At 41.7% G+C, this 21,363-nt stretch overlaps 1 protein-coding gene across 1 annotated transcript in view; it reads right to left on the bottom strand.

Moving 5' to 3' along the window:
- LOC126236947 (esterase FE4-like) overlaps positions 1-21,363 on the bottom strand; it is an 86,147-nt gene that overhangs the window by 57,725 nt on the left and 7,059 nt on the right. Inside the window, exons 3-5 of the mRNA XM_049946641.1 lie at positions 7,969-8,100; positions 6,314-6,461; positions 53-238 (exon numbers count right to left, since the gene is read on the bottom strand). Of these exons, the coding sequence (XP_049802598.1) occupies positions 53-238; positions 6,314-6,461; positions 7,969-8,100 (466 nt within the window). The remainder of the gene's footprint in view (positions 1-52; positions 239-6,313; positions 6,462-7,968; positions 8,101-21,363) is intronic.

Raw genomic sequence — 21,363 nt, 5'->3', positions numbered from 1 at the left:
TTGCATTTCTCGGTGACCAATTAATATAGTTTCAAAAGCAAAAATCAATTACCTTTGCTTAGTGAAGACAAAACGTGGTAATGAACGGATGCCCCTCCAGCACTTTGACCTAAGATGGTTACTTTTTGTGGATCACCTCCAAAAGCCTGTATGTTCCTCTGGACCCAGCGAAGTGCCTCTGTCTGGTCCTTAAGACCCATGTTCCCAGGGACCACCTCATCGCCGGTGCTCAGGAAACCTACGGTGATTTATTATTGTGAGGTAAACAGAGCACTTAAATACACACTAACAAAAAATAACCTAAAGACTTGTAACAACATTGAAAACTCTGTAATAAATGCTCACAAGTCGAAGTTTAGAAATTATGCAGGCCCATGTCTAAGGAGTATAAAGTGTGTTCCGTTAATGCATTTCAGACAGCATTAAGAGTCGGAAATGTAGGTATTTGTAGTACACATGTTATTTTCTTCATTCCACAAACATTAAAACTCTTCAGAAGTTACAGAGGGAACTACATTTTAAGTAGACGAGAGCACTTATGGCAGACAAGTAAAAGTAAACCATTCAAACTCTGAACTGTAGATGTAAAAACTGACATGTGTTTCTGCACGAAATTCAGTACATACACACAGCCTCAGGTACTATAATGTAACTTCCCATCGGATTGCTTTTGCGACTTCGTATTATGTTAATATTAACTTAGCGTCAATTTGAAATTTGCCCCTTTTGTTCCATACGTACAACTGTTAGTGACAGGAAAAGGATCTCGTATGTATGCAACAGCACTTAATTCTTATCACAAATTTTCTGACAATAATCTGACAGTAGGGCACTGAAAATTATATTAATTCCGCGAATGATGAGGCCTAATATTCGCTAGAAGCTTGGTGAAGGCAGCTTCTGAACGCGGAAAAGGCTGATCGCCACGAACAGTGAGAATGTAGCCACGAGGCGGCTTCCTTTAAGAGCTGAAAACTGCGAGATTTCCCACTGTTGTAAATAGGAACTGTTCCAATGGGAAGGCTGTTGGGCGAGTACGCGTCACCTACCAGCAAACCACAGCGTCGCGTTGCACTCGAATTTGGCGGTAGGTGCCCACTGTTCGAGTACGCAATTGACTGCATATTAACGAGAACTTGACTTGAAAACCTCACGTAACAGATATTTTCAATCACTTGAGTTCAGCATCATTTTCTCTTGGTCTAATCTTTGATTTTGGTAATGAAATCATTAGAAAATTAGCTAACTTTGCAAACTTCAATTCGCTGATGCGGTATGGAACAATTCTCTTGGAAAATTCTACACACATACCCAAAGTAGTCATTGTACAGTATAAAGATAATACCGATTCATTGTTTGTGAGATCATTGCCTCTGCAGTTTGTTGAAAATATTTTAAATCCCTCTGTGTAACTACAAGAAAGTGTGTCTTTTTTTCACGAAACGTGTCTCGTTTTATCGACATAAAATATCATCAGCGGTCTGCAATGAAACGTATTTACAATTGACTGACACTCTAGATCTAAAAAGAGTTCTCTACAAACTATATTGATTTTACTTACGACATTGTGAATTTTGCTCACATGAGGAAATGTTATCTGCTTGCAATTTTTTGAGAAATTTCCTTGTTGGACATTGGCGTTGTTTTCGTATAAATCCACATTGTTTTTTAGCACTACACATTTCATGATGTGAAACATGACGGTACGTAGCACCTTTACTGTGTCATTACGTACTTATTGCTAAACGTGTCTCTGTATTGTGTATGCGTAGTTTTGCCTTGAAGAGAACATGTTTGGATCAAGTGAAAACCATAACTAGAGGATAAGTTTGCAACACTTCTCGCAGTAAAACATAGAGAAACGTTTAGCCACGAGTAGGCAAAACTAGCCGTATGCTACATTGTCACGTTTTACATCAAGAAATGTAGAGTGCTGCTAAGCAATGTCGAATTAGGCGAAAAACAGCAGGGGAAATGGAGAGAATACCACAAAAATGAGCAATCAGATGAGACTTGTTCACGATAATGAAGATCTTATATACAATACCGTAAGTAATGTCAACAATCTTGTAACGAACTGTTTTTAGGTCTAGAAAGCAAGCCAAATTGTAAATATATTTCATTACAGATGACTGGTCATATTTTATATAAATGAAACGAAACGTTTTTGATGACAAAAGAGCGAGCCTTCTTTTAATTACGTAAACTTACTTCACAAACGTTCAAATAAGATAACACCATCTGTCCATTCTACAACTTCATGCAAGTAAATATTTAAAATAACTGACATACTGAAAACAGCCTCCAAACACACCTACTTTTTTATGAAATTTATTGTGACGAATCAGGCGCTATTTGAAAATAACAGCGGAATTCAGAAATTTAATACTAGGAACGATAGTTGTGTACACAGTTCAGACCATACCTTTACTCTTGATCAGAAAGGAACAAAATATACAGCCATGAAAAATATTTGACCACGTGCATTGTGAAGTGAAGGTAGATACGTAATAAGACAGATACAACAAATTGAAATCAGTTTTTCCTACTCAACAGTTATTCGAAGGACGTTCAGTAACTTATGCAACACATTTTTTCTCGGCCATTTTCGGTTGAATAAATGCGAAGTTTGTTGTGTGACGTCATGGAATATTAACACTTCAGCTTTTATAGTTTCATGAAGGTCTGCTAGGTGGCGGTACTATACGTAGCCTTCAAACTAGCGTCTGTAACGGTGGTGCGTTCCAAGAAGACAGCTGTCATTGAGCTTCTTTTGGCAGAAAACGACAGTATCTCATGTATTCATAGACGCTTGTAGAATGACTACGGGGACGTGGCAGTGAACAAAAGCACGCTGACTCATTGGGCAAGTCAACTGTCATGACCATAACAAGGTCGCCCAGACCTGTCCGATCTCCCGCGTGTCAGCACAGACACACTCGTCCACCATTTGGGGTAGTCCATGGTGTGTGCCGCTAGGTTCCTCGCAGCCTAGCAGAAGACCGCAGAGAGCAAAGAAAGACAATATATGCCGAGTTACTTGCGAGTTACAAGGCTAATCGTGAAAATAATTTGGCGATCATTGTCATCGGCAGTGAAACGTGGGCTCGTCGCTTAGAACGGAAACAGAACGACAATCCACGCAGCGATGCTAACCCCCTCTCTACCGACTAAAAAGTTCAAAGCCGCACCCTCTTCTGTTTGATGTCCTCCCTCATGGTGCAACGATCAACTCTGAAGTGGATAGTGTTTTCCTCAGGAAATTGAAGAAACCACTTCAGCGTGTTCGTCGCCACAAAAATGCAAACAAACTTCTCCATGTCAACGTATGGCTTCACACAATCTGCCCAACTGGAAGGAGCTCACAGACCTTTATTGGACTGTCTTCCTCATCCACCCTAGAACCTGCATGTCAGATCTTCCGACCTCGATGTGTTTGGCCCAATGAAGGATGAACTCTGCGGGAAGCAGTACGTGATGCTTAATGTCACAGCAAGACGTCTGCTCTGATATCGATCAGTAGGGTGGTGCAATGTGGGGATACAGACCCTCCCAGTGAGGTGGCGTCAGGTCGTCGCATTGAAGGGAGATTATGTTGAAAAACAGGCTTTTGTAGCGAAAAGAGTCGCGAATAATATGGTGTACTGGAAGTTTGAGTAAAACCGACTTGTTTTCGGAAAAAGTGTTGTATTACTTACTGAACGAACCTCGCATTACAGTTTAAAGAAATTGAAAAAAATCAGTTTTTTAAATGACCAGTCTGCCTCTGTAGCTGAATGATCAGCGTGGGTGACTACCACGTGCAGCGTGAGGGATCGTTTACCGCTTTTGCCTTGTTTTTTTTTTATCTTGGCTAGAGGACTGGAACAAGGTGCACTTATCCCCGAGATGTCGGATGAGGAGCTATTTCGGCGAGTGACAGCGGCACCAGGTCTGCTAACGCGACCCCCAACCCTCCATATCGCATTCAGATGCGTCAGTGGCGGAGGATGATACGGCTATCGATGGTTTCCCATTGCTCGTCTATGGCCAGAATGGCGGCGCTAAGTAAAAGGCTAGGGTGTGACCATTTGTAAACCTGCTGACATATTGTACACCATAGCAAGTTGACGGGAATTCACTGACCTGACAAAGTAATGTGATAGCGATATGCACGTATACAGATGGAGGTAGTATCGCCTACAGAAGGTATAAAACGGTAGCGTGTTAGCGGAGCTGTCATTTGTACTTAGGTGATTCATGTGGAAAGATTTCCGACGTGATTATGGCTCCACGATGGTAACTAACAGAGTTTCAACACAGAATGGTAGCTGGAGCTAGACGCATCGTCCAGGAACTCAAAATTCCGAGGTCCACAAGATCAAGAGGGTGCCGAGAATATCAAATTTCGGGCGTTACCTCTCAGAACGAACAACGCATTGCCCGATGACATGATCAATTAAAACAGAAGTAATATCTGGTGTTCCTCAAGGAAGTATTACAGGCCCTCTATTGTTCCTGACCTATATTAACGACATAGGAGACAATCTGAGAAGCCGTCACAGATTTTTTGCAAATGATGCTGTCATTTACTGTCCTGTAAAGTCATCAGATGGCCAAAATGAATTGCAAAATTATTTAGATAAGCTACCTATTTTGCGAAAAGTGGCAATTGCCCCTAATAAAGAGAAATGTGACGTTACTCACATGAGTACTAAAAACATAGGTACTGGCAGAAGTAGAGCTGTGAGGACGGGACGTGAGTCGTGCTGGGTAGCTCACTTGGTAGAGCACTTGCCCGCCAAAGGCAAAGGTCCCGAGTTCGAGTCTCGATCCAGCACACAGTTTTAATCTGCCAGGAAGTTTCAGTACTAAAAGAAATTCGCTAAGTTTTGATTACGCGATAAGTCACACAAATCTGAAAGCTGTAAATTCAACTAAATACTTAGAGATTATAATTACAAATAACCTAAATTGGAACGATCACATAGATAATGTTGTGGATAGAGAAAACCAAAGACTGCGATTCATTGGCAGAACACTCAGAAGGTGCAACAGGTCTACTAAAGAGACTGCTTACACCACGCTTGTCCGCCCTATTCTTGAGTATTGCTGTGCGGTGTGGGATCTGCATCAGGTGGGACTGGCGGATGTCATCGAAAAAGTTCAAAGAAGGGCAGCCCGTTTTGTACTATCGCGAAATAGGGGAGATAGTGCCACCGACATTTTACGTGTATTGGAGTGGCAGCCATTAAAACAAAGGCACTTTTCGTTGCGACGGGACCTTCTCATGAAATTTAAATCACCAGTTTTCTTCTCCGATTGAGAAAATATTCTCTTGGCACCCACCTACACAGGGAGGAATGATCATCACGATAAAATACTAGCAGTCAGGGCTGGCAGAGAAAAATTTAAGTGTTCGTGTTCCCCGGGCACCGTTCGAGATTAGAACGATAGAGAGACAGCAAGAAGGTGGTTCATTTAACCCTCTACCAAGCACTTTGATGTGAACAGCAGAGTAATCACGTAGATATAGATGTAGACATTGAAGCTTTTGGATTGTGGGGAGCGTTGAGCTTCACGTGTTCATTCGATGGTCAGGTTCACATCCATGAATGTCATATATCCTGACTCCGTCACTCTCTACGTGGGTAATCCGGCGTACTGAAGCACAGGCTGGTAATTAGAAACACTCGTCCTAGCACCACCACGTTAACATGTACTAGTTATCTCTACTGTAGCGACTTGTGTTAAGAGAGTATATATAAGTTACATATTAACTGTTTTGACGACGGTACAGAGCCTGGAAATTATCATTCTCTTCCTAAACTGGCTGCTAGTATCATCTCCCCCTAACGGTTAATATGTTCTTTAAACGCAATTTCTGTCTGGGTAGTAGCGGTAAATTCCTATGGGACCAAACTGCTAAGGTCATCGGTCCCTAGACTTACACACTACTTATTCTAACTTAAACTAACTTACACTAAGGACAACACACACACACACACACACACACACACACACACACACACACACACCAATGCCCGAGGGAGGACTCGAACCTCCTACGGGGGAAGCCGCGCGAACCGTGGCAAGGTGCCTGAAACCACGCGGTTACCCAGCTCGGCCTCCGTCTAGTGCTAGTACGTATCGGAATACAGCTGTTTTACCAGCTGCCATGCCTGCTCGAGACTGACAGAGCAGCTTTCAATCTTTTCTGTGTAGATTGATTTACTCTGTTAATATATTCAATTATCAGCAATTTCTATGTAACATTGGGCTGATTTCGTAAGATTTTAACACTTCACTTTACACGACTAATAATGTTCATTACCCAGAAGTCCCAGTCGATAATTTATGTTGACAAGTATGACATCCTGGTCCACGTAGTAGTACGGTCTCGCAGAACCAGCTCCTCCTGTGAAACATCCTCCGTGGATAAAAACCATAACATTTTTCAGTGTTCCATTTCTCGTCGGCGTCTGCAACAATACAAAGCTCAATCGCAATGCAATCTGCACATTTACAGTCTAAAGATTACATTAATTTTTTTAGTCTGTTTCAGTTTACACTAACCGATCAAAAGTTTCCGGACACCTCTATGTAAAGCAGAATTGATCACTATGTGTCTTTAGAGACAGTATAAATTCAGCCGGGCGTATTTTTAGAACAGATCCATTAACAGCAGAACGGATAGGTCAAGAAACTTCAGTGACTTTGAACGTTGACTGGTCGTGACAAATGCGACAGGGACATTTCAGCCCTTTTGAAGCTGCCGCATGCCATTGTTGGAGAGATGATTGTGAAGTGGAAACGTGAAGGAACAACCACTGGTAAACCAGAACCAGGTAGACTTCATGTACTGACGGATGGGGACCTTCGTGCATCGCAGAGGGTGGCCATGAAATCAGCGGAAGCAACCACTCTTCAGAGTCACAGTGCTACCTTCAGTACAGCTAGCGCAATAACTACGCATATCAAGTTAGAAATAAGCGTGTTCAACGCTCGAGTAGCTCCTCATAAGCCACACTTTGTAGACAATGTTAAGCGACGCCTGAGGGGGAATGAAGAGCGACGATAGAAGTCATATGACGATTGCCAACGAGTGGCTCTGAGTGAGAAATTCTGCTGTACCATGTGGCAATACGGTGGTGCAAAGAGCGACAGCAGATGACAGGACGATTGGAAATGAGTTATTCTTAGTGAGAAATTCTGCTGCACCGTGAGCAATCCGGTGGTGCAAAGAGCGATGACTGGACCATTGTAAACGAGAGTTTTTTCAGTAATGAATTGTGTTCTACTCTCGCGGCATTCCATTGGAGTAAAGGGCGGCGACAGAGGGCACAGGACGATTGGCAACAAGTGACTGTGAGTGATGAATGGTGCTAAACTCTGTTGCAGTCCTCTGAAAGGCGTTGGGTTTGGTGAATGCCTTTAGAATGTTACTTGTCATCATGAGCAGTTCCAACAGTGAAGTACGGAGGATATGGTGTCTCGGTAATGGGGTTTCTTGTGTTAGAATGTGATACCCTTCTTTTGGTTAAGTGAACGCCAACTGCCGAAATATGAACACATGTTAAGCATTGTGCACTCTGTGTAGTAGAGGCATGACATGGACCCTATAGTAAATCAGCGTCTATGATGCGATGGTTCGTGGACAGTAAAATTATTGTAAATGAATGGGGCAGAATCCCGACCTGAAACCAGTGGAACACCTTTGGGAAGAGTTAGACCGCAGGTTTCAACATTGTTACCTCCTCTGGTTTCGTCTCTTGAATTAGAACGGACTGCCATTCCTCCAAAGGCATTACGGCGCCTCACTGGAAGTATCTCCAGCAGAATTCAGTTCGTCATAAAGCTTAAGATTGGACAGAACTCATACTAATGCCCTTGTGTACGGATACTGTTGATCAGATATACCCTAATACGTTAAAAGCAGATTGACTGAAGTTTTAATTTACTTTGGGTTTGTTACTATGTAATACGTACCCCTGGACCGAACACGCTGAGGTACAAGCAGTCCTCGTCACCGATCGCTTCTCCGCTGCTGTACTGGGGACACTTCGGTCCAGCCGTCAGGGTGTCTTTCACGCCAGTCCACGCCGACTTTTTCACTGGCGGCTGCAGAAAGACAGCTTCTGTTTATGTGATACCTTAATATGCCCACAATTGATCGAGTTAGTCTCTACGAGGGCTTCAGAGTGATTTACAAGAAATGTAAGTAGGAAATAGCATCAAAATATCAAACAAACTTAAAGGTAAGAACGGTTAAAGGAAGTTTTTTGAAGGTGTGATTTTTTTTTTTTTTATGTGATGGTTGTGAGAGAAACAACAATTCTGAATTCGTAATTTTACAAAAACTGCAACCACAGAAAGTGATTGTAACATAACATCCTCATTCTAACTGCCACTATTGAACTTACGTGGACATCTTCAGATGTATGTAATGTTTTCCTCTAAGATCGGAAATGCCTTCCAGAGTTTAATCAGCAATGTAACTCGTCATAAAAATTTAGACACTTAGCAATGTGTTTCATATTTCTACGAAGTAAGTAAACTTATGAATGTGAACAGTTGAATTCTGGACGATATATTTTACTTCATTACTGAAAACATAATATTGTACTTCCTTAGTACTTACATTAGATTTCCTTTCCGTTATGCGGGTCTGGAGGTGATCAATTAGGGCAAAAACTGGTAACTGTAATAACTATGCTATATTGCATTTGTTAAACATAACTGTTTTCGAAAATTACATTTACTTCGCTTACCGCCCCTCCCCTCTCCCCTGCTCCTCCAAAATTTGGTTTTTAACCCCCTGGGGCATGCCCCCATTGTAATAGCTTCTAATTTTGATAGTTAAAAAATTTTGAACGGTGGAATTTGGCGTGGCTGAGTCCATTGAATACAGAGAACCCTTACATATCATACTAAATGTTATCCAACCTGCTACGTGTTCAAAATACGCAGAATGTCGATGATGAAATCCTAATTAGCATGTTGCTCCCTGTTGTGTCGGCTGTTGTGGGAGACAGCACAGACACAAGCAACGAAGGAGAATCCAAAATGATAACAAACATGACTTCTCTTTATGGAGTGGCTTCCTGTGCCTCCTACATGCAAGAACTATTTGCAGTATGCAGGCTAAGTGTCGTCTTGATATTGTTCGGTACTGATGCTCTTGAAATCCGAAACCGACCAGGGGCCGGCGAGCGATGGGTGGCTGGATAAATCAGCATTGACAGGGGACGCTGAACTCTGTCTTCGTGCAGGTGTAGCGCTGTGCGCTCTTCCCATTGGCGCGGGGGTCAGCGCCTACTTGATCAGTTACGCGGTGCTGCGGTGGTCGGTGCTTTAGGACTGCACATTCTCGAGCGTTGCTCCGAACATGCAGTGCTGAGTAAAGACATGACTCTGATATTTGATTTTTATTTAACAAGGGACACGGACCGGAAGGATGAAGGCTAGGGTTTTGTAGGGTATGGATCGTATATTTTAATGACTTGCCCGAAAGTTTTGCAACCCTCACCTGTAAGCACATTTGCTTGTGAAATAGTGGAAGCAAGAGCTCCCTGCGTTCCTGATGATTTACGCTTATATTAGGTGTATTCCACTTGTTTCAACAACAGATGTGTTTGTTACAGGCCACGTTTGTATTTGTAGAAAGGCATGTTCTAGCTTCGAGAAATGTTTCGTCGAAACCATTTACTAAACTGACGACTTATATTGAATGATGGGTGCAGTTCAAAGTCCCATGAAGATGACGGTTTCTAGAGACGGAGAGCAAGCTTATTTCAACAAGGATGAAGGCGAAATTCATCACGACATTGTTAAATCTAAGTGATTTAAAGAAAGATAGTCGTCAAATAGATCAAAATTAGTAAATATTAGGAGCAAATACTTTGTAAATACTATATCTTGTGGATGTACTGCATTGCACAGACGTTTGTCTGAAAAACAAAGTCAGACGCTCTCTTCAATCACCAGTGCAGGTGTAATTGGAAATTCATATTTCCCAACAGCACCATTCGAGAAATGTCATTCCAACCATTAGCTATGAACGCTGTCATGAATACTTAAATGTTTATGCGTGCTATAGCTAATTATATTTCTTCACATGCCATTCCATGTGAAATGCCACTCAGGGAGCCGGTACTCCCTACCTCGCTGGGCGCTGATGACCCCGCTGTTTAGCGCCCGTAAACCTCAAACACACACACACACACACACACCCTACCTCGCGCATGTTAAATTGGTCAACTTCATTTACTTTTTCGTAAAGAACTACTGAAGTCGTAACTGTGAGCCTTTTTCTGACGGTTCCTCTATGTTTACTGTACTAGAATTACTTTATTTGCACTAGAAACATTGGTTTTATTGCGTTTATTTCATTTTCTGGTGTTGCTTTGTGGAATAAGTAGTAAATGTAATCCATGCAAAAACGAATGTTTCACTGTAGTTTTAGTTCAATATTTTCTTTTAAGCATTCTACAAAATCTACTGAGATATAAACTGAAGCTGCATGAGAGGTGTTTGGGCAAGACTCAGTATAAAGGATAGACATAAAATTGTGACTGGTATCTCCTATATAGACCACCAGACCCGTCTCCTGACATAACCGGAAATTTCAGAGAGAACTTCAGTTTTCCAGTACATAACTTCCCTAATCACCATGAAATAATTCGCGGAGTCATTAACCGCCCAAGTGTCAACTGGGAAAATTACAGTTTTCTTAGCGGTAGACTTGATACAACTACCTAGAAGAGACAGTTCTGAACCCCAATCATGCCGGAAATATATTAGATCTAATGGAAAGAAATAGATCTGACCTTCTTCATGACGTAAACATCGAAACAGCTTTCAGTAACCTTTAAGCACCTACAGCAACGACGAATACCAAAGTACAAAGGGCAACTAAAGTGGCATCAGAGTTGTTGTCCAGTCACTCAAGTATGAGACAGGAAGTGAAATTGAGAGTTACAAGGCAAAAGCAGAACGTTTATTTTCAAATGTGCCTTTACAAAGGATAACACATAATTTAAAAGGTGAGTGACCTAGATATTAACGCCAGCGGCGTAGAGAAAAAAAAAAAATTGTTCAAATGGCTCTGAGCACTATGGGACTTAACTTCTGAGGTCATCAGTCCCCTAGAACTTAGAACTACTTAAACCTAACTAACCTAAGGCCATCACACACATCCATGCCCGAGGCAGGATTCGAACCTGCGACTGTAGCACTCGCTCGGTTCCAGACTGTAGCGCCTAGAACCGCACTCCCACTCCGGCCGGCGCGTAGAGAAACAGCTGAAATAATTATAACTGGCCAAAGGCCCATATCCCAACGGAATCCCTGTCAGATTATATACCAAATTTGTAGCCGAATGAGCCCCTCTGTTAACTGTAATCTGTCGCAGATCTCTTGAACAAAAAAGCGTGCCCTGTAATTGGAAGAAAGTACAGTTCACACCCATCTACAATAACGACAGCACAAGTGATCCACAAAACTACCGTCCAAAATTCCTGGTATCCATTAATTGTGGAATCTCAGGTCATAATCTGAGCTCAAACATAATGAGATATCTCGAACAGAATTACCTCTTGTAGGCCAACCATAGCGGATTTCGAAAACATCAATCATGTGAAACCCAACTCGCACTTTTCTCACATGACGTACCGGAAGCAATGGATCCAGACAGTCAGGAAGATGCAGTATTTCTCGATTTACGAAAAGCATTTGTTTCAGAACCACACCTACGCTAATTATCAAAATTAAGATCGTATGGGGTATCAAGCGAAATTTGTGAGTGAACTAAGGGTTTATTGTAGGGAGGACGTAGAAGAGTCTTCGACAGAGGTAGCAGTAACTTCGAGTGGTGCCCCACGGAAATGTGTTGGTTCCCTTGCTGTTCATATTGTGTATTAGTGGCCTTCCGGACACTATGAATAGTGACCTCAGACTCTTCGCAGATGGCACAATTATCTATAATGAAGCACAATCTGAAAGAAGTTGCATATATATTCAGTTAGGTATTGACAATATTTCAAAGTGGTGCAAAGATTGCAATCTGCTTGAAGTTTCAGAAATATAAAATTGTGCACTTCGTAAAACGAAAACTGTAATGTCCTCTTGCTATAATATCAGTGAGTCACAGTTGGAATCAGTGAACTCATACGAATAGCTAGGCGTAAAATTCGTAGGACATTTAATCCTCCCATGGCCCATACGCGAATGAAACGGGAAACAGCCATAAAACTGGTAGACTTGATTATGCCCTCTGCCATGCACTTCACAGTTTCTCAAAGAGAATCGATGTAGAATATGAATATCATGTCTTCATTAGTTTGTAAGAAGCATGTACAAATCACATGACAGAGGTCGAAAACGGAAAATCGCAAGAAAGTAATTTATTATAATAAATAGCGTGTAACTCAGACATTTCTTTGAAAGAATGAATTCATCATAGCCACACTCATTTTCTGTATCCTCCACTTCCGCCCGAGACTTTCTTGGTATCCGTGTGTCTCTGGTATTTAATCCAGTCTCTGACTTTCTTATTCTTGGTATCCTTGTGTCTCTGGTATTTAATCCAGTCTCTTTCTTATTCTTGGTATCCTTGTGTCTCTGCTGTTTAATCCAGTCTCCACGTGCCCATGCTACACTTGGCCATCTGTATGCGATGAATGGGTGGTGTCTGAGGACCTCCGACTGCACTGACATCAGATTAAAAGAGTAAGATTTTTAGCATTTGCAGTTTACCTAAACGATCATCATTAAATGAAATTACAGCATCAATGACGTCCTCCATAAATACGATACTACAGGGCCTGTGTTACTCTGAGTTCGATGCAAAGTTCCTTTGGACATGCTGTGACTACAGAAGTTATGAAATATGTTAAATGTATTCGCAGTTGCGATATGGCCAGCCATCAGCTGTAGAATGGAATGACGACAGTGAAAATTTGTGCCGGCTCGAGACTCGAACCCGGACTTCCCACTTAACGCGAGCATGAATGTCAAAAGGAACTTTACATTGTATTCAGAATAACACAGGTACTGCAATATCGTATTTATCAAATGACACCGGGAAAACGACTTTCAAGTAAAATGTCTGACCTCTACGGAAGTATACGTAATGGATGTACGAGGACAAGTTACAGACGCATGGTTGACGATATATGGAAGTTTGGGTCTTGCACCGACTCGTGCACGGATAGCCAAATGGTAATGGGACCGCTGGCGATACGAGGGAAATCCAGGTTCGAATTCCGGTCCGGCATACATTCTCGTTGTTGTTATTCCATTCTGCAGCTGATGGTTGTCCATATTCGCATTTGCGACTACATTTAATGTATCACCCATCACTGTTTTGAAGGCAAGAAACACAATTTTAGGAATCTCAAACCAAATGAGATTAGTGAATTGTTGATTTCAGTTGTGATTGCTGCCTTCAGATATTTTCTGGGTAGTTCTGTGTAGCGTAAGTCTCGACTTACTGGCTTTATTGCATTCGAAACAGAAGCAAGTAGTACAGTTTTGTGAAACTTAGAAGTACCAGCGGCTTCAGTGCTCCTGACTTGCGTCGTGATTAGTGACCCGTTGCACCAAATATCGATGTAATATTCTGATCTATGGCATTTCCAGTAAATTTTTCACGTTACTTCTGTGATCATACTATAATATTACAGTGTCTATAACTCTATCTGGTAGCCTACACTTTGTACATTTTCCACACGAGAAATCAGTATTCTTCATAATCTGTTATAGTTTTCGTAAGCGAGTGTCCATTCCCTATTTATGTAGGCGTTAGAATCATCATGTCATAAGAAATGTGTCTAACAGACACTAAGTTTCTTATCGAATTTATTGAAAAGTTTCACAGTACTTTCATCTTTCACTCATTCTTCCACTTCTTCTTCACACAGCTGCGGAAATATCTTGTGTGTACTCGAAAGTAAGTAAATTTGTCACTATTCACAATCGGTACTGCAGAAATATAACTTTTTGAATTGTGGTTTCCCTTTTGGCAGCCCTCTACAAAAACAACTCTATATTTGCGCAACTTTCCTTCCTTTCCTTAACTTCGGTGGAAACAGCTTTAAAAGCCGAAATTACCACGGACTGCACAGCTCATCCAAATAATTCTGTGCATCTACGCATTTTGGTGGGTGGCGGTTGTAAGACCACGACAGTACAAAATTTCTGTGGTGCTGTGTACAACATACAAACTGTATTCAGCGGACACTTCTACCTGAAGCTGGTCTGAAATACGGTACCACTGCAGGTCTTAGAGGTTCACTGTTGCAGTTAGTATATATAATGCCAATATCATTAGCAATTCGGATAATTTTTGCTGCCTTAATCTTACCGTAACCTCTACAAACACTACTACAAAGATGTACTCGAAGAGAATTGAAAATTTCGCCATAACCACAGTCGGCTCATATATCTGTATTTGTGAGCCCAGAAGAGTGTTTCAGCTTTCTTGGTGAGGCATTAATCGGATAGTGTCTTGAATGTTTCACCGCTACAAATATATATATATATATATATATATATATATATATTTCCACATCCCGTACGATCACAAATTCGAGATACGCATGATCCCTGTAACTTTGTGAAAAGAGTTCCTTTCCTTGAAATCGAGTTTTTCTATTAGCTAAAATACTCATTATCAATAGACTATCAAGTATCACTACCGAAAACAATTTCAACTTCAAAAAATAATCACATTTAACTGAATATACATCTTACTTATAAACCTGAATTGTAATATGGCACTGCATACAAGAAAACTTCTTTACTAAGATTACTGCGCGCTATCAGCTACCGTCCCTTAAGAAATTTATATTCGAAATTGCATAAATCTTAGAGCATGCAAAAACTGAGATAACATTTAGTTGCGGACTCTTAACACAAAAATCAAATAAAACAGATTTCTAGAACTTGTTTCTCGATGAATAAGGCATAAATTTAATCAGGAAGAACTAAATAAAGTAATGACACAAAAACTAATTATTTTTAGATTTTTAGCGTACAGGAATATAGATATCGGTACAAGTGGATATTTGTAGAATTTGTGATTCATTACAAACAGTAGTTCATGAATCATTATTGCCAGTCTGCAACTACCTGCTCATATCGACGCGAACAGTTCAGATGGCGCGACTCAACGTGCAAGCTAGTGTGGCATGGAATAGCTCTCCCAAAAATATACATGCCAACAGAGGTGTAGTATTGCTGGAGAAGTCTCTTCTTTGCCAAAGAACAGATGGACATTTTCTTCGATACAGTTCGTCCTAATGTACCACTTAGCGTTAGAGTCCTTAGCTTAAAATACCGTGGTGTCACCCACAATACTTCGAATCTTCCTCTTTTAGAAGGCTACTCGCCTATGATACGGTATTCGCCTTCTAGAGAAAAACTTCAAACTTCATCTCCTTATCCTGAGACGTATAGCTTTTCTAAATGATGTAATTCAAAAACAGAAATAACTATTTCCCTGTTACCATAAGCATATTCCTTCTCCATTCCCATGTACTGAAGTGATTTTCGCTCTCCAGTAACATCGATATCACATAATCGAGCGGTTCTCGGGTGTTGTGCCTGTTGGTTATTTCACTAGCGTGTAAAGCCGCTACCACCATGCGATCGATGCACCGATATTGAGTCGCTTCACGGCTGGTCCAAGTAGCTGTGTGCTGCGTGCATGCACGCAGGTGGGAAAATCATTGGTTCAGTCGAATGGCCTCATACTGTACGCTCTTAGATAAAAGAATAATTAATGTTACTCAGTATTCATCCCAGTTTCTCCAAACCGAGACGTATAAAGGCGTGTTTAGAAACGCCAATAACTGAAGGATGTTTGATTCTTTTAGGCTAGCTAGGATCTTTGTGAATAATAAAACAAGATGGTGTAGTTTTATGTTTGTGGACTTTACGAAATTGTGGTGAAGTGTGCACTGAGGTGACAAAAATCATGGGATTCCTGCTAATGTCGTGTTGGACTGCGTTTTACCCGGCGTAGTGCAGGAAGTCAACCTGGCATGGACTCAACAAGCCGCTGGAAATCCTCTGCAGAAATAGTGAGCCCCGCGTCTCTAAAGCCCTCTTATTATAATTGCGAAAGTGTTGTTTGCAGGATTTTGTGCACGAACTGACCTCTCGTTTCTGTCCCATAAATCTTCGACGGTATTCATGTCGGGCGACCTGGGTGGCGAAAACATCCTTCGGAATGGGCGAAATGTACTTCAAACTATTCGCGAGTTATTGTATCCTGGTGACATGGCGTACTCAAAAAATGGTTCAAATGGCTCCGAGCACTATGGGACTCAACTGCTGAGGTCATTAGTCCCCTAGAACTTAGAACTAGTTAAACCTAACTAACCTAAGGACATCACAAACATCCATGCCCGAGGCAGGATTCGAACCTGCGACCGTAGCGGTGACATGGCGTACTCTCATCCACAAAAATTCCATTGTTGTGTGGAAATATGAGGTCCGTGAATGGCTGCAAGTCGTCTCCAAACAGCAGCACATAACCATTACCAGTGAATATTCGGTTCAGTTGGACAAGAGGACCCCGTTCATTCCATATAAACACAGCCAACATCATTATCGAGCCAACACCAGCTTGCACAGTGTCTTGTTGATAATTTGGGTCCATTCTAGAGCCCAATCATCAGATCTTACTAACTGAAATTGGGATTCGTCTGAGCAGGTCATATTTTTCCACTCGCGTAGGATTCAGTACATACGGTCACTAGCCCAGGAGAGGCGCCTTAGGTGACGTGCTGTTAACATATACACTCATGTCGGTCGTTTACTGCCATAGCCCATTTCTGAGGTTATTTACGCAGTGTTGTTTCTCCAATGGTACTAACAATGCTACTCAAATGCCGCTGCTCTCGGTCATTAAGTGAAGGCCCGTTGGCCGCTGAGTTGTCCGTGATGAGAGGTAATGCCTGAAATTTGGTATTCTCGGCAAGCTGTTGGCACAGTGGATCTCGGAGTTATGAATTCCCTAACGATTTACACAATGGAGTGTCCCATGCATCTAGCTCCATCTAGCATTCCACCTTCAAAGTCTGTTAATTCCCGTCGCGCGGCCATAATGAAGCCGGAAAACCTTTTTACATAACTACATTAGTACAAATGATAACTCCGCCAGTGCACTGCCCTTTTATACCTTGTGTACGTGATACCGCATCCCATGGTTTGTCACCTTAGTGTATAACGTTTTTAAATAGCCTGTAGGAACTCGAATTCAAATATGTGATTACTGTTGTGGCGCGTCATTTTTATTGGGTATGGATAAATAAAATCAAGTCATCACCACTGTTGATGGAGAATCTCATTGTAGCTGGTCAGGCAATGGCTATCCAGGTGAACTTACATCAGGAACGACCTGCTGATATAACAAGTACTGTCACAACGGCGTCAGGCAGTTATCACATAGCAGAGGGACCAGAGTTCCAGTATCATCCATGAAGCAGAAACGCAGAGTCGCAGTGAAGTTGATGACCTGATAGCTTCAGATCTGATCCGAGTCTCTGTTGTGGCTTATGTGATAGCAACCCATGCCTTGGCAAAAAAAAAAGGGACGAGTCAAACCTGTCTGAATACTGCTGATTTCTAGCACGAAGCATGCAGTCTGATAGCCATGAACTTCAAGGAGAAATCCAGACTGGTGTTTGACTTGACATGGCCAGCAAGACGCTACATGTGGACTTGGTCCCTGGTAACCACGGACCTAACATCTGCCCTAATGAAGATAGGATCCAAGCAGTCGGATCGAATTTTTTAATGCATCTGTATGGTGATGTAGGTCAAGATCCCAGGTATCATGCCCTGCAATCATTCACACTGGTGGGTCCTCGTTTGCGAATAATCGACGACTTCGGAATTTTGCGTGAGACGCAGTAGCATTAAAAAAGAAAAGAAATTATAGACCTGTTGTGTGGTGTGATACATAGGGTAAGGTTTTCATCTGCAAAAGGATGAGAGTTCGAATCCTGCCAGGTTTTCAACATTTTTTATTTTTAAATCTTTGCCGAAATGACTGTAGTCGCTATTTTCATTGATTTAGTTGATTTAAATCCAATTTTTTATTTCTGTCCCTTTCTCACATCATTTTAATCGTTGTATGAAGTTTTTCATTTGTTTTCATTTGTTCTTAATAGTATTCTTTCTCCACTCGGAATTTTTGTGAATGAGAATTTAATTGTATTTATATTGTAATATTTGAATATTTTAAAATGCTGATCTACCAGCTAAAAACCGAATGAGGTAGTAATCTATTTATACTGACCGTGCAGTATATTTCGTTACAAGATGTTCGCCTTTTTGGATCTTAATCGTCGTACAAACGTTTGAAAGATATTCTGAATTTCTATTCCACTTTGCACGAAATAATGCAGATGAAGACTGAAACGAAAGAAGGGATTATAAGTAGAACAAAATGCAAGCAGAATGAGGAATAGAAATAATAAATAAAACAACATGGACGAAAAGAACATTATGATAAAAGGAAACAAATTAAATCGAAACTAACACATAAAATTAATTAAAATCACATGAACAAAGATTTCTAACGGAAAAAGAATGATATGAAAAATAATGAGAGTAAATGAAGAAGTTGATATGACGATTAAAATGATGCGACAAAGGGATAAAAATAAAATATTAAATCTAAACCAATAAAGTGAATAAAAACAATGATCAAAGTAATTTCGATAAAAATTTAAAGTACCTGATGAGATTCGAACCCACTGCACGTCGACGCCTAACCCTGTAGATTACAACAAGCAAATGCTCAATATGATATTACTTCTTCAATGCTATTGTGCGTAATGCAAAATTCCGTTTTTATTTTTCAGCAACTCGCAAATGAGGGCTCAGCAGGATATATGCCTGCAGGGTGTGATAACTTGGGTCTTAACCTACATAACCGTAAATACAGTTTTAAGAAGTGGATCCCACCGGTGAGGTTCAAATGGTTCAAATGGCTCTGAGCACTATGGGACTCAACATCTTAGGTCATAAGTCCCCTAGAACTTAGAACTACTTAAACCTGACTAACCTAAGGACATCACACACACCCATGCCCGAGGCAGGATTCGAACCTGGGACCGTAGCAGTCCCGCGGTTCCGGACTGCAGCGCCAGAACCGCACGGCCACCGCGGCCGGCCCACCGGTGAGGACTTCTCCTTATAAGTCTGATGCCGCTGACTTAGTGGCATCAACTGGTGGGCCACCGGCCTGGCTGTTACCGTCGCTGCCAGCCTCTTGCCCTGGCAACCTGTGTTATGCACGCAGCTGTGCTTGGGCGGGGAAACTCTGCTACTGCTTTCCTCTGCTTGCGCGGACAGGCCTACTTGCTGGGAGCTGAATCCTCCCCACTTGGCCCACAGTGTGATACTGCGCACCCTGCCCTTGCCGTGTACGGACTATAGACTGCATTGCAGGTTTCGAACCGCTGATGGTGTCGGCGTCCTTGCTAAATTACTAACGCAATGACTCCACCGGCCGATAGACCCTGGAAGCTACCGGTAACAACAAGCCGGTTATTGACGGCTTCAACTCCCCACCTATCTTGAACAGCTTACTCCTTTGTGGAGGTAGGGCGCGGGGGGCGGTGGGGGGGGGGGGGGGGGGGTGGGAGGGCGGGGGGGGGGTCACTGACACATCTGGGAGTCGTCACTAGTGTTATCGTTTGCTGTGTAATAAAATAAACGTTCAAAAGAGCTCTTTTTACCACACTACTTCGGACAACAACCAAACTTCCATATCTGCTGCTCCACTGCTTCTTCGCCCAGATTGGTGAACTACTGGCTTCTTGACCTATGAAAGCCCAGTTCCACCATCCACCGTACAGATCACCTCTGATCTCTATACCTGGTAAAAGAAATGGCCGTTTAACGTCACCCAACTCCGAATTCTGATGTCCACCGGTGGATCCACATCACCAGCGCGGCTAGCAGCAGTGCCGTGGTCCCGTGTCGGTGCAGGTTCAGCATCATTATTTACGGACCTTCCATGGTTGGTTTAAGGGATGGCTGGATGCCCTTCCTTTCACCAGCCCGTTACTGTACTCCATGGAACCGAAGATTTTTATCACAACTGCCCGCTTGTAATGTTATGTGAAACTGGCCGAGAATTTTCTAAGTGTTTGCGAATCGTGTAATTGAGACGACACTTGGGTACCAGCCCGATATTTACCTAGGGGAACGTGAGAAATAGCCTAAAAAGCACATGCAGGTGGGCTGGCACACCATTCTTCAGCGTGAATTCGCCGGGCGCACTCGATCCGGGGCCGATGCATCCACCCACGCCAGAAGTGGGCGCTTTAACATGTACGGCTATCAGGGCGGGCAGTAGGAAGGTGAGTAAAGTAGAAATGTCAATTTGATTTTTGTAAACTATTGATGTCTACGTCAGAGTGAGAGCAAGTTACGTTACTGCTAAGCAATCTGTGGTCTTGTTGTGCCCCAGTCTTTGCCTCTGCGCAATCTAACACACTCTTAGTTGAAATGTGGTAGGTGATGGACGTATTCAGTAGTGCTGTGTTGACTTGTGCCTGTATCTTTTAGATGAAGAAAGATTTATTGTATAGGACATCAAGGATGAATATGATGAATATATTGGAAGGCGACAAGAATATAAATTTTGGATATTGTTATTAGTATTATTTTTAAGAGAAGAAGTCTGAGGTAAAACTGCAGCACAACGCAGCTTGTCGGAATTATTGTCAGCTAGTTAACTTGCTCAGAGCTGAGAGAGAGATCATCCCACTTCACTGAATCATGTATTAAGATATAAACTGATTAAGCTGTTTGATTTTTATAGAAATTCTCTCTTAACACTGTACCATTTTCAAATCATTGTTCGCTTTCTTAAGCAATGTTATGTGTGAAGATGATGCGAAATTTTTCTCTGTCATTTTGCATTCATACTTCATTCTAAAATCGTTGTCTTGGAATACCATTTCATACGAATAGTTACTCACCTCATTACACTGTTTTAGGAAGGTTTATCATTACGCGTTATCACATTGTACCATATGGTATGCAACAGCTTGAATATGGTTTGGAAATTTTATTTAAAAATATAAATCTAACTTAGCTGCTCCCTGCTTGTGGTCTGCTATTGTGCTTTCGAGAATCCTGCAACAGTGTTGCCTAGACACGAGGCACATGGAAATTCTGATTAGGGTCAGGTAATAATTTAACTTCAATTGCTCATTTAATACAAAGACAACCTGTATTCAGAACTGCTACACTTCAAATCAAATTAGGTACTGTGTAGTTAAAGATTAGCATAGGAGTTTAAGTTGGATAACAGTTTGTGGGTACATAGTTTTGGTAGATGTAGACTTTTCATAG

Source organism: Schistocerca nitens, chromosome 2 (genome assembly GCF_023898315.1).
Source record: "Schistocerca nitens isolate TAMUIC-IGC-003100 chromosome 2, iqSchNite1.1, whole genome shotgun sequence".
NCBI lineage: Eukaryota > Metazoa > Arthropoda > Insecta > Orthoptera > Acrididae > Schistocerca > Schistocerca nitens.
This window is presented reverse-complemented; position numbering and strand designations above follow the sequence as displayed.